The sequence below is a fragment of the Labrus bergylta genome, chromosome 22 (assembly GCF_963930695.1).
Source record: "Labrus bergylta chromosome 22, fLabBer1.1, whole genome shotgun sequence".
NCBI lineage: Eukaryota > Metazoa > Chordata > Actinopteri > Labriformes > Labridae > Labrus > Labrus bergylta.
The window spans coordinates 11,053,896-11,069,062 of NC_089216.1; the positions used below are offsets into that span (position 1 = coordinate 11,053,896).

General features: G+C 40.5%; 1 protein-coding gene across 1 annotated transcript in view; it reads right to left on the reverse strand.

Annotated features, from left to right (window-relative positions):
- Positions 1-1,095: 1,095 nt before the first annotated feature.
- LOC109993383 (glucosidase 2 subunit beta) overlaps positions 1,096-15,167 on the reverse strand; it is a 130,093-nt gene continuing 116,021 nt past the window's right edge. The window contains exons 14-15 of the mRNA XM_020646332.3: positions 4,434-4,533; positions 1,096-1,530 (exon numbers count right to left, since the gene is read on the reverse strand). Of these exons, the coding sequence (XP_020501988.2) occupies positions 1,393-1,530; positions 4,434-4,533 (238 nt within the window). The 3' untranslated portion in view covers positions 1,096-1,392. The remainder of the gene's footprint in view (positions 1,531-4,433; positions 4,534-15,167) is intronic.

Genomic DNA, 15,167 nt, shown 5'->3' on the forward strand with positions numbered 1-15,167 from the left:
AATCATCCAGCAAAGCAAGGAGTTGTTGATACCCTGCACATTGTCAAATCTGTTCTTCCACGAGCGCATCAAAAGTCCTTTACGAGACACCATCACATGGTCGACATACGGCAAATGACGCAATATCAAGTTTTCTCCAGATGCCAGTGAAGCTACGTTGCTCTCTCAAAAATTGGAACGAGTGCAGCTCTTGACACTGTGTGTGTGATTGGCAGCATATCCAGCTGTTGTTAAGAGTTAGAAGAGTGTGTAGGCTCAGTGTTTTTGTGCTGACATCAGCTCTGGCATCTGTTGCATATTTGAAACAGTGAATGCAGGAGAAATAACAAATATAGTGATAGGGTGCTGTTTCCTTAAGATGAGGGGAATTCAAAATGGATTATGGCCTTAGAAAAAGAGTTGTTGTGTTTCCAGCTGCGCGGTTTGAATGTTTTTCTTCACAGATAAACATAAGAATAGTTTGAGTTCACGGTACTCACACATCTTGTTCAATTTGCTGAACTTTCATCCATTTAACTTCAGCACGTGTGTGTGTATGTATGTATGTATGTATATGTTCATGTAGTAGATGATTATGTGTGCATACAGTAGTATGCACACATACAGTAGTATATGTATATATGTATTTATGTTGAAAAACAACATACATACCATTTTTTTTCGACATGTTTTCTTCATTTTTCCCGACAAAGGTATTTATGACGATATACATAACTATGTCGAGAAAAGTGTATGTATGTATGTATTTGTGTTTACATGTATGTTTGTATGTGTTTGTATTAAAACATGAACATTTGAAAGGATGTCTATACATGTATGTACATACAGTAGTATGTGTGTGTTTATGTATGAATGTATGTGTACTGTATGTATTCATATATCTATGTATGTTTAAACATGTACGGTAGTATTGTGTCATTTTAATATGTGTCTATAAATGCATGTGTGTGTTCCTGTCTTGGATAATATGCATGTGAATTTTCACCAGATAAGATCGTTTTTTTGTGTGCATGTGAATGTACAGTATGTTTGTGTGCGTATATAATGTGGGTTTGTATGTTGTGCATGTTTTTGAGCAGATACATGATATCAGTCTCAGATCCAGTTTGTCTTTATTTATTCATACAGAGAAGAAAAAAATATAGTGCAGTAAAAGGAATACTTGTATACATTAAATCATCAGTACATCCTCTACTGAAATATGTAACAGTTAATGATAACTCCATTTGTTACTGAAAATCTGATTCTGACACTAGCAAGACTATCTTTTAAGTACTGGGATATATATTCTGACAACACAGATGTCTAAGGAACCCTTAGGATCCAAGCTTGTCATCCCAGGCTAGCTATAGAGGGCTAAGTTAATGTAGGCAAGGGCAGTAAGGGAAAGGGTCACAGTTCACTGTGTATGCCCCGCTGCTTCAACACCGGCTGACAGGCCACAGGAGTCTGGAAGTCCATGATGTACTGGCATTTGCTGGGCTCCTTCACCGATCGCAAGGCTGTCTCCGTTCCGCATGTCAGAGTGACCTAGAAAAGCACAAAGAGAGATAAAGTTAAGGTGATGTGGGAAGAAGAAGAAGCGCTGTAGTTAGCCTGAGTCAAGAGCTATAGCAGGTTTATCTCCCAAGAGGAGATCATGTTCTAACTTTTCCTTAAATGTTTTTTTCTGATCTTACACCATTTGCGAAAAAAGGAACGCTACAAATGACAGCGTGCAAGAATTAAAGTACAACTGGAGTCGATCCGAGTCAGACATAGTTTCATTATGGGAGATCAACATAAAGTCAGGAGAACATTGGGGGATGTTTTAACAGGAGAACTTTGACACCCCCTGCAAAATAATGGAAGGGGAAAAAAACACAATTTACTTTTAGGGGTTTCCATAGCAACCCTTCACATCACACTGCACCCTCAAAAGAAAAATCACTCTGGCAAACAAAAGCACCTGGAGAAGGAAGACTATGGGAACCTGACATGCTTGAGATTCAGGTAGGTACAAGTAATCATTTGGTTATTATCCCGTCTTGGATTAAAAATAGTTTTTTTGTTAAAACACTTAATATCTGGATGAACAGATATGTGTGTATGTGATAGCTGCAGGTGAAAAAAAAACAGTATTAGATATTATAAAGTCATAAATACATATGTGCATACATTCATAAATGTATACATAAAAGCTTACATACATATATATATATATATATATATATATATATATGCAAACATATTTGCATTCACACATGACAAAAGGTAAATTCATCATTCCTCATTGTTTGTGCACAGGACTACAGCACCTACAGTAGGCCAGGTGACTCTGTAAACAACGCTGGTGGTTTCACAACACCACGTTTGGTGTTATTTTTTACCGTTGGCATGGTTTTTATCTTCCACTTTTGGCAAGCCTGGCGATACATTTGAAACATATACGAGTGCCTTACTGTTCAAACTCAAGTCCTATTTCACTTTCTTTAGCAACACCGCCTCACTCTCTAGTCACAGATGGTCACAGGCGTGGCAGATGGCTGTTGACCATGAGTCTGGTTTTGCTCAAGGTTTCTGCCTGTTAAAAAGGCAGTTTCTACCCTCCACATGTTGCTAAGTGCTGTGCTCATGGTTGATTAACATGGGGTCTTTATGAATAATAATATATGGTCTAGACCTGCTCTTTTTATTTTAGATAGATTTGTTAGGAATCGGTGCGATACAAAAGACTGATTGATTCATGCTGGCTTAAAGAGTGAAGCATACCCTGTAGTGGACTGTGATGACACTATAAAACAATGGCAGAGATCAGTTTGAATGTGGAGCCGGAGTCATGCTACAGCAGCTGTAGCTTAACTTACTTTGAGCACTTTGAATTTCATTAATTACTGAAACGCTCAAGTTCCCCCTTCCCAAAAGACTCTTCAGATGTACTGCATGCTGCCTGAGTTTAGATTACCTCCAAATCCACCACTGTAACAATACATCACTGGTCCCACTTCTCCAGTTTAAAGACAGACGAGTGTTTCACCGCTGAAAGAGAGAGCACTACGCATAGATGAGGTTCAGCATTTCAAATATAATGAGCATCGACTTCTGACGAGACTTCATTTATGCCAACTGCACACGGTTAGGGGGTCGTATCAAAGGGATTCAATTTAGTCTCTTTCAAAGGGATCCCCTGGATGGCATGAGTACATAAATTTGTGAAAGACATCCATTGGACTCTGATTTGAAGAGGGGGCAGGCAAAGCAAATAAGATGATTAGAGGTGCTACATTTTTAATTGAGCAAATCCAACACAGAAATGTAAGTGAATCTCATCAGAATGAGGTTATAGTGGGGAAAGAGACGCTGGAGTGACATTAACCATTAAAGCAATGCGAGGGGTAAAAGCGAGTCAGCTCCCACTACTTGGCTTTGAAAGAAACTTCTTTCTGCCAGTCTTCTGAGTGGGCCATGACGACTGAGCGTCTTTTACTGATCGAGTAAGTCCCCATTGTTGAAACACACATGCGCAGAATGAGGCGCGCAGAGAGCAGACCGGGGCGAGAGGGCTACAACTTGTCCCTCCTGAACGTGCTGAAAGAGGAGCTTCAATTGGCTGTTTTCTCTTGAGCAGTCTTTGAGCAGTTCACTTTGTTTAACGATACCGTTCGATTTATTTGCGAGGTGGGTTGTCGGGGTTGTTAAAGCCATCGTGTTCAACTTCTCTGACTGGGGAGAGTGTTTTTATATAGTTTAGAATCTTTTGGAGCTAACTAAAAACATTAAGTTTAATGTTGTGGCTGAAGCATCTGATGATCTGAACTGTGCTGCATCATGAACACTAAAGACTTCTATGTTTCTGTTATGCTGCTAATATCTTATGATATCTTATGTATTACGCCATACCAAATCAAAGGAGTATTTTTTTTTTCTTATTAAACTAATAAGCAGTGAACCTGGAGCTACTATAATTTGTAATAATTTAATTATCTAATTTCTTCTGTTTCCACGGTAATGCAAAGTCAAACCCTCCTTCCTAACCTGTTGTGTTGCAGAGGCAGTTTGAAGTGGGTTGTTTTGTAATGTTGACTGACATTTTAAGTGCTGAACAGCACTGGAGACATGTTTTAACCAAAGGAAACAGGTTTTGTTTTGAGAGCATTTAAGGGGGAATTTAACTTTGGAACCCTGGAATGTCCACAATTGTCAGAACAAATTAAAATCCAAACGGTATCTGTATCGCATCTTTTATTTAGGGAAGAACTTCCTTTACTGCCTCGTGTATCCATCTGTGTATTTGACAGCCTGTCAGTGTGCTTCTACCATTTGTTCATCTGTCTCTCTATTACTTTATTCATGTCTGCCTCTTTGTGCTCTCATATGCTCCCATTACTGATGAGTGTGTGTGTGTGTGTGTGTGTCTCCTGTCTGTTTGTGTGTGAAACACATGTACGACTTACTGTAGTACTGCGTGAACCTCCTTGCCAGCACGGTTCTCCATTCTCATACACCATCTGACTGTACTGGTCCTTTGGAGTTCCTGCCCACATCCCCCACTTCCTGTAATAAAGAAAGAAAACTAAATGGTCAGTTTGATAAAGTTTCTGTCTTTTTTTTTTTTCTCCATGAAGCCAAACTTTAATCAGTCATTCAAACTAAAACTGGGGGACATATTTAGCACAGGAGCATTATTATTTATTTTGAACACCACTAGGTTTTTCTCCTGGCAAGATGGCCGCTCTGGCAGCATCCTCCTTTGGATGGCGTCCCCTCCTCTCTTACACAATGGAGGGGAAATATTAATTACCATTTAGTCAGAGTCAATTCTGTGTGCAATAACACACAGGGGAAGGGAGAAGAGAATATCTCAAGGCCAGTGGAGCCAGTCTCAAATGAGGTTGTGCCTGCCCAGCGCGAGCTAATTACATTCTCACCAAACATTTGGAGAACCAAAGCAAACCAGGGCGCCAGTGGACTCGGGCCAACGCGGCTCACAGTACTGACAGATGCCATTTGATCACGCTCTCACCAGCTAACTTCCTGTGATCTTTTGTTGAACTTCAGCTGCCCCTTTGAGGTGGCGTCGAGTGCAGTCATGCTGCTGGCGAGTATTGATTTTTGTAAAAACATTGTAATCCTGTTAGAGAAGGAAATCTTTTCTGCATTTCTTGCATGGTTGATTGACGATTGCAATGAAACACTCTGATCTCTTTCCCTACATAGGCAAAGCAACTCTTTTCTGTCTGAAGTGCTAAATACTCAAGAGGAAAGAACAAATAATGAAATCAATGTGTTCAGGCTCGTCATTGTTCTTTTAATCACCGCGGAGGAAAAGACACAAAATGCTGTAAATTTGGCATACTGTTATTTTAATCTGCCCAAGTGCTTTTCACACCAGAATCAACCCCGTCACAAGTGCACATCACTTTATCAATGTCTCTGCAGTGACTTTTCCACGCAGGATTAGAGCAACTCTGTACTTTAAGTAGTGCTTTTAGCATTAAAACGCGTATCTGATGCTATTCTAAGGCCTATGATGATGTCCTGATTGGTTCTGTAATGGATCTTTACAGCATATAAATGCCTATTGTATGTTTTATATCTGTATTTAAACAAGATGACACACGCCTGCATGATGTTTGCGGAAAGCTGAAAGTGGTTTCTGCCTCTTCTTTTGGTTTTAAAAGGAATCTAGTTTAATGGGTGATGAAAAACATCTTTGTTGTATCAGTTCTGATGAAGTATCAATCTTTACAGGAGGAGAAATATTACAACTGACGGTGATTTGGGTCTGCATTTTGTCTCAACCTGGACTTTTAAATGCATTTAAAGCATTAGTCCGGCCGAAATCGTACTAAATAGAATTTGTCAAAGTCAAGATTAACACACTGAGATAATGGAGTTGGAGATCATTTAACTCTTGTTCATGTTTAATTGGACTAGCTACAGCCCCTGCACCAAGCTTTTATCCAGAAGTCCAACAGCGTAAGTGCGTAGCATACCAGAAGTTGTTTTGTCATCTGTCTCCAGATATCACCAAATACAAACCTCGTCAGACCTCATCTGTGCCAGTGCGTAGCATTTGAACCCAAAAAGTAAAAAAAAAAGAATCGTTGAGTATGTACAGGGCCTTAAAGTTGTTTTCAGAGTTTGAAGTAGGACCACCACTTTGCCGTTGCTAACTTGGTATCTTATTAGCAAAACCAGAAGAAAGTCAATAGTTACTATTGGGGACGTAGCGGAGTCTGACCTTTTTTCTACCTCGAAGCATGTATCTCAACCTAACTGTGCAAGTAAACATACTGAATAACTTATCAATTGCTGATAATCATGCCCTATAGTGTGAACATTATGTAGTACTGATAAGGATTAAAAAAAATAGAAATTGAGACCATAAAGTCATTGGGAAAATGTTACTGGGTTCATCAATCTCCATAAACCAGAAGCTATACTCGACTAGTCTGTCTTCATAAACAGATGATGCAAACACACCTGAGTCACATTTCTCTTTGCCAACATTTCACTTAACTTAAAATGGGCTGGTAGCTGAATGAAAGCAGGAGCATAGAGGGCGTAAATCTAATATGACAGATTATAGAACTCAATAAATACACAGCTTATCAGTACAGTGTATCTTGTATTAAACCGTGTCCAAGAAATATAGAATTTCTTTCCCCACTTCTTTAAATGCCGTTTCATTCTCATTTGACCTTGATGAGGTCCAACACGGAATCGTCTTCGCTTTGAAAAAGCACTCTCCCGCTGCACAGACATGCGGCCGTCCACAGGTCCCTGAGAGTGTCTTCTTTTGCTATCCATGATGTGCATGGCTTATTTAAAGATGCCTGAACGGGTCACTCGCAGGTGAATTGCTTGCACAAGTGGAAGCCAGCTGGGCCCCGAGCGTCTCGCCTTTTTCCTTCCAGCCTGTTTGATTGGGTTTTAGCACTCTCTTAGTACCAGGAGGCCCTCAAATGGATTGCTGTCAGGGGCTGCAGACATGTCAAGCGGAGAAAGTGACAGTGCTTCAGCTCTTGCTGCTAAGTTGACCAGCGATCCCACCTTCGTACCTCCTCGTCCGCTGTAGCTCCCATTGCCTCATGCCTCCGCCTGCTTCCTTCTTAATAATCTTCATTAACTTCAAAGCTATATCAGCATCTCCCCCACACCTCAGGAGGCAGCAACAACTCCATCACTTAGGTTTAAGTTATCACGGAGATTCAGCCAACACACTCACAGGAGTTCCATTGTGGAATCATAACGACCGACCATTACCTGTCAGAAAACCTACTCGCACTTTGTATTGGAAAGCCATTTTTGCTTCAGCCAGTCAACAGTTATCACTAAACTAGTTATTTACACCTCTAAAAGAAGTCCCAATTAGCCTCTGCTGCTGCATCATGGCACCAAGGTGCACCAACATGACTGTATGTAAGTCTGACCCTGACACTGACAATACAGCAGAACCCAAATGTGCAAAATGAGCCCCCTGGCTTGATGACAACTTTGTTTTCTCATCCAATTTATCACAGTTTGGCTTAAAGCGGCCGCCATGATGCAGCAGGGATAATCTTGTACCCGGGTAACTGAATGTGTTTTCTTACAAAATCCTGTATTCCTGCACAACAACATGATTCACACCTAAGAATTACTATTCAGACTCAGATGTTCAGGAGTACACCAGAGGAAACAGACACATTTCTGTTCTTCAGTCCAATAAGACCGCATGAATGAACAAAATTAAGGGACGTAAACAGATTAACATCGTCAGCGCGGAGTAAATTGCATCTTATCTTTTGTGGGAAATCCATTTCCGACCCTCATGGAGACAAGACAGAGGCCACGGATGCAGACTTCCTTTTAAAGATTTATGGTAGCAGATATTGAACACTGCTTCTTTTAAGGCCTAAAAACCTGGAGAATCTTATTTACTGGTATCTGGGTTATGATTCACCCTCTGTCTGGCCTCTTCTAATGCCATAAAAAGCACCTTCCATCACAGATAAACCTGTAATCGCAGCATATCTAGCCCGCTAAACGTATTATCCGTACATTTACTTTGCATTGTGGGTGAGATGGTGGGTTTCAGACATGCCTGGAACTGCACACATTAGGGAGGCAATCTCATTTACTTTTCTCTCTGAATCACTAAGGTGTGATTTCTATTGACACAGAAAAGCAGATGGAGTTATGATTTCATTACCTACACCTGGAAAAAGAAAACCCCACAAAAACCTCAAGAAAGCCAGAAAAGTAAATAAGAAGCTTGCGTAGATGTCCAGTTTTAAAATCAGAGAGCTTTTAAAATACTTGTTGGTTACGTTGTTATCAGAGTGCTGGAACTGTTTCACAGATTTCTTTTTCACAGATTTCTTTTTCATACTCTTATCCTCATTAGGAATAATTAGCTTTAAAATAGATGATCAGCCTTCTTTTCTTCTTCTCAGCTCATTTAAGCTCCTCTTATTTCTTTTTTCAAACGACGCGGTCGCCACTGATTGTGTTTTAAACTTCATCGTGGCATTAATCCGCGTGCCTCGAGCGATAAATCCCGAAGATCCACGGCTAATCTCGCTCAACACTGAGAGGAGAGTCCCCCCCCCCCCATACCCCCAACCCCTCTCTCTCTGATATAGCCACAAATCAACCTTTCACAAGCAATTATCATTTGAACAACTCCACTCTGGTGTTTAAACAGCCCGCAGATACTGAGGGAGGAGAAACAAATCTGGGCCAGAAGTGCATTGATGTGTGTCTGTGGATTGTGTGCGTGTGTTTTCAGACCCTGGGCCTTCTCTGCAGAGAGAAAATGGACGAACATAACCACAGAGAAAACATGAACACAATGCTTGCCCCGTCTAGTACGTCTGTGGTTTCCCCAAGAAAACAGAATATTAATTTGCTTATTTGCCTTCAGAGCATCCTTTGTGTTTCTGTACACATTAGAAAGCTGATGTTAACTCCACTGCAGCATCAGTGGGTCTGCCTCTCAAACACAAAGGCAAGCTGCATATTATTCTATATTTTCATGTTTGTATACAGGAGTCGTGCATCTAAAGGAAATACATTTTTAACATGCAAAGAAAAATACTTCCATCTATAGTTAAGGATGAATTCATACTTATAAATATATGTACTTAAATGTGATTGACTGCACAAAACAGCATTAAGAAAAGTCCTCCATTTATTAAAAAGTGATCGGACAAATTTAAACAAACTGATCTCTGATTGATTTGTCGATTTAAAAAAAAAATGTGTTAACAACAGATATTTTTTTTTAAAGGATAAGTGTGAATGGTATTTGATTGGTCTGTTCAGGAGATCTCAGCACAAAGTTCTGTCTGTGTTGATGGGATTATGTTTGCTGGTTTAATTTGGCTCTCTACCTCAGACCACATATGTGCCAGTCCAGCTTCTTTGTTTAAGCTGTAGCATTCAGTATGTTTAAGCAGGTGGAAAGAGTGGATTTATTGTTAGTCCGACTCAAACTGGGCTTTTAAATGTTAGTCGGCTGAAATCGTACTATCAAATACACACATTTGGGCAAAGGTATCTGTATGAGGGATAAAAGAAAATAATCTGTTGTTCAAGCTGAAGGCAGCTAGCAAACACATCCCTGTCATTGGGGAATCACTAGTTACTGGAAGAAAACTGCGTAAAATAAAACGTGTCAATATTCCAAAACAGAGTCATAACAGAGTTTAGGTGCAGGACTGAACATTTTCTAAAAATGAGCATCATCTCCCATCAGTTTCAGTCATTAAGAGGATGTCAACATTAAGCCTGCTCCTTGTAATAAACTCCATTTATTTTAAGCAACTGTCAACAACCACAGGTGCCAGCTGAGCTTTAGATTACCTGTAAACACTTCCCTAACAACCAGATCCTCGCTCTAGAGTCCTCACCTGTGTTAAGTTGGTGTAAAGTCTGCGCTTATTACCGTCACCTTCTCACTGTAGCATCCACTCATTAGCCGCCGCAATGAATTACCCCTCACAGCTATGCTTTTCTCTGTTTTAACAAGGGATCTGGGGCAGCGAGTTATTCCCCTCACTATGCTGTTAATGCGCTAATCATTTTTAAGATGAGATGCCGCGGCGCGCCGACAGGTAGAGCGAGCAATTTGGAGGCCACTGGCCAATTTGGATCCACTGAAGAATAAATGCCCCTCTCTCGCAGCCAAGCAGTGCCAAGCATCGCTAACCTCTGCCACTCGTGTAAGGTCACCAATCAGAAAGCGCAGACACTGCCATTACCGTGCCAGTCAGAGATGCTCCTCTCACCTTCCTACCACCCGCCGCTCGCAGCACCTTAATAAATAATTCATAGGCACAGTAACATGTGAAGGGCTCTTGCTCACTCAGGGCTTTGCTTTCACATGATTTCACACTCACAAACGGGCATTTATTTCTCTTTGTTGGTATGTTTTTTTGTATTGTAGGGCACAGAAAGGAACACACTTATATTATTAGAGATAATAACAGATGAGAGGATATAAATAATCTTCAGCAGGTCAACTATTCTAATAGAAAACCACTAAATGGATGTTTTTGTCTCCTACAGCCATTCCTGTTTTCTTATGGATAACACGCTGACCAAAATAATTACTCTAAATCACAGAGTAACATCAGCGGCACATTTTGTTTTCATAAACAGAACAGCGAGGCCATCTTTATTTTTCTATGTGTGGTTATAAATCTAACTAATGTATCTAAGGGTGCATATTCCATCCACACCCCCTGACAGACATGAATCAGGGCTGATGTCAAACCCAAATCAGTATTCTGTTAACACTTCACTTGTGCCTCATTAACGACGGGGCTAGATGTTGCCATGGCGACACACAAGAAAGGCTATCAGGGGTTCAGAGTATCAGCCACCCCATCCTTTACCCTCCACCCCTTACCACTTTAACCCTCTCCTCAGACACACAGGAGTCGTTACCCTTTCACCCTGATGGCGGGATGAAGTGTGGGCTGTGGCTGGATGACAAACATATTATACACACAGTTATATAGGCGTTACATTTTCCGATACAGGGGTGTTACATTCATTTAACAGCTGCCTGTCGGTGGTTGCAGCAGTACTGCACCCTGCTCCTCTCTCCAGTGTTGGGCACTAAACGACTGCCATGTTTCCAGGTAAGAGGGCCCCTCTCTCAGCTAATGGCACTCCAGCGAATGACCTTGACAGCTTGAAAACGAGCGCATTAAGTAGAACACTTAAATGCATAATTATGCCCTTGTTCCAGTGGAACTGTCACCACTCTGTAGGTTAAATCATTACGGCTTAGAGAAGATGAAAATAATCAAATACTAAAAAATCCCCTCCCCCCTTTTTTTTTTCTCCCAAATGCCGATCAATGCTTAACAAGGGACGGGGGCTGTCTTTGATATGAGCTCATTAGAAGAAGCAATACGGCCATTAGTCATTTTACTTCAAAAGAAATATGCATGGAAATATGATTTGGTGCTTTCCAAATGACAGTTTGATGAATAATTTAATCAGAATATAAAAATCATGTATATCAAATGTTTGAAGGACTGTTTGTACTGAGAAAATGTACATGCTAATGAAAATGACAAATATGTTTGAATCAGTGTCGGTCTTCATAACTTTTCAAACAAACATGCTGATGTTAAAGATATTCACGTACAGCACTGAAGAAAAGGATGGTGTTTCGCCACGTTCAAAGAAGTCAAATCATTTTACAACACATGAACAAATTCAATGTTTGAGTGAACGGAAACATTTGATCATCTGTTACATTTTCATACTATAAGAACAGACGATTTTAAACGCCAGGGGGATTTATAAAAAAGGAGGCCTTGCACCAGAAACAAGCATGAACAGAGAGAAAATAACAGATTCCAACGTATAAGAAAGTTGTGTTTTTAGCCCTCCCCTGAGTGAGCCCATTGTTAAAGGTGACATATGATCCTCCTTTTCTACAAGTTTAAAAAATCTCAGAGCCAAAACATGTCTGTGAAGTTCCTTGTTCTAAATCCTCTCTGATCCTGTATTTGATCATGCCTATAAACCCCTCTATTTCAGCCCTGCTCAGAACAGGCTGTTTCTGTGTCTGTAGCTTTAAATATGTAAATGAGCTGTGTTCAACCACACCCCTCTCTGGAAGTACTTGGGTGGCTCTGGCTTTCTCGCTTCATGCCCAATTGTTTTCAGTGAAAAGGCAGACTCAGAGGGCAGAACAAACACCTAGCTGTGGGAGTGTCACCCACCTGGGGGAGGGGTTTATGCCCTTTGTGATGTCATGGAGGGAAAACCTCCAAACGGCCTGTTTGAGCACACATTTTCCAAAAAGTGTAGCAGGCAAAATACGAAGAGGATGGACTTCTTTCATAATTGAGGGGTTTGTAGACAGACTAGGGAAGGACACATATTAGTATTAGAAAAACATGATAAAGTGTATTTTGGATAATATGTGACCTTTTAGAGATGTTCAAATGTATAATTTCCAGTTTCAATCTCAAGTTGATGTTCAATTTAGGACCCCCTTGAAAATTAGATGATACATCTCAAGGGGGTATCCTACTATATAATTTCAAATTCAAATTCAATTTCTTTGTGCTCATTGGTAACCTGCTTGTGGACTTGTACAATAATACTTTTACAGCTCCCTCGCGATCGCTGCGCAATAAAGTGGCGACCTAACGAGATATTTATCCAAAGTGCTTTTCTCCTCTTATTTAAATAAACTGCAGAAAAACTGCAAGTGAACATTAATTAATCGTCGGAAAGGGACTTGGTATCATTTTCTTCATTGACCCTCGTTTCTTTAAGACTTTTTAAAACAAAACGTTGGGAATTGGTAGCAGCCCTCATAAGGAGCTGGTTTTTATTGATCTAATGAACATATTTCCATATTACCATGGCCACAGAGATGAGAGTCTCTCCTCAGCTGGATCACTCCAGCTCGGGCCCCTCAGAGGACTGACAGCCTGGAGGCATTCACATGGCTGTACCTCTTCCTCTCTAAACTTGGGGATTTCATTTTTTTCATATCGGAGATCTGTTCTTGAGAACAATATAGGGTCAGTAGCTTCAAAGCCAGCTTAGCAGCATGTGTGAGAAAACGGTTGTTATGCTAGGTGTGAATGCAGCTCAAAAAGGCAGATCTGTACACAGCAGGCGTATGTCTACAGTAGCATACAACCTATTTGTATTTTCCACGGTGGCCAGCACATCCCACTCTCTCTGGGGTTGCTCTTTGCTGTCATTTCAGCTGCCTGGCTCCTTCTCCTTGCAGCGAGCACACGCAGTCATTCAGTGTGGTTTCAATGTTGCTAGGCTACCTCCGTTCTGCACTGTTTTTCTGTTTGAAAAACCTACTGTTCAATAAAGCAGTTCAAGGGAGACCTGTGGGTTTGAATACTGAGAGATATGAACCTGCAGAAGTAACTGACAACACTAATAGCCTTTTTTTTGTTGTTTCACAATACCCTTTTTGTCTTTTTCCCTTGACTCTTTTCCCTTGACTCTGTAACACAGACGCACTATCACTGCCTACATCTCCAGCCAATGTATCTGCTTTAGTCATAAAAATCATAAATCAGAACATTTATAACCTCTCCTGCTTATATGTTCTTGTTTTAAAGGTGCACAATCTGACTCATATCCAGAGTGGTGAAGATTTTCTCTCTTCTTTCATGGCTCGTGGTTTCATATCCGCCCTCACAGTCTAAGAGTTATTATTATTCTTGTTTTGTCTATCCTGTTTTGAGCGTTGCATGTTGGGCGTAGTCCAAGCCTGGCCTGTCAGACAAAGACTATTTCCAAGGTTGAAGGCTGCTTGCCGCGGCCCTGCACAATTTCACCACTGCTTTTCTATTCCCCTTCCCCTCTCCTCGTGTGCTCTCTATGATGATGAGAGCAGAGCAGTCTGACCCCGGCACAATAGAAGGCCGACTCCTTGAACTTTGGAGGGCGCCACACGCCGACCCCGTGACCCACACTGCGTGGCCACCTGATTTCCCTTGGGTCATAAAACAAAAACTCATTGGGCGACCCTTCAGCTGATCCCTCCCTCCTCCACAGCTACATTTAAATCATCTCCACCCGCTGTCTGGAGGGAAATGTGCCTCATCTCAACAAGGAATACTACCATTCTTATCATGTTGGCTCTTTAATATGAGTTTGTCTGGAAAGAATGTATAAGTTAATGTTTATTATAACTTCATTTTACATACTTGGCCAAATAAAAAAAAGAGATATTTGAGAAAAAAAGTCTGAATTATGATGATCTGATTATTTAACAAAATTGAGGAAAAGGTCATAGTGTTAGCATAAAGATGTATTTTTTTCTATTATATGAGGAGAATGAAGTCATAGCCACATAGTAGAAAGTGAAGAGGAATATCGGAAAATAGCTAAACTGCGGAGCCTCTTGAAGTTATACTGAATACCTTCTGCCACATCAGCACATTTTCATATATATCAGGACCATGAAAAGGAATGGCTGTCTAACAAGCAGCCTGAACGTTTTATTAATACGACTCTTTTCTCGTAATATTACAACTTAAGTCTAAAAACATCATTTTTTCCTTTAATGCGTCATTAGTACTTTGTCAGGATTATTCAACTATCTCTGTTCAATATTTTAATGAATACATCAAACTGAGGTTTCAGAGTTCACACTTCTGGAGCTGTTTTGATGTGTTAATCCTAAACTAACTCTGAAAGGGGCAACATAAATATTTAAGATGCACTTCTGCTCATGGTGACAGGTTATAATAGCTAGGCGCTAAAGCTAATTACTGCTGATTAATGTTGACAATGCACTTCCTGGAGTCCCGTGTTTGTTCGAAAACCTACGGTATATGTAGGCTGTTTGAGAGTAATCTGTTGTTCTGCATGTGTTTAAACCATCACAGTCATTTGACAGTGGGTAAATGAGGTAACGCACTGAGCGCTCACTGCTAACTGGGAAATACTGCCTATGGTGTTTTAGATTGTATCGCTTCAGTCTGAACCTGTTTCCAGTTGAAAACACACTTCATGTTTTTGACAATGGCAACTTGAGAATACACTTCACCTTGTTCTGTGCTTTGTCATCATTTTCAGAACAGTTATATTTTGTCACTACATTTTATCATATCCCCCCCAGGTATCGTGTTAAAGTTTCAATTTAATTTGAAAGAAAAAAAGGCTGTCAGACTGTTTTTTTTAGTCCCGTG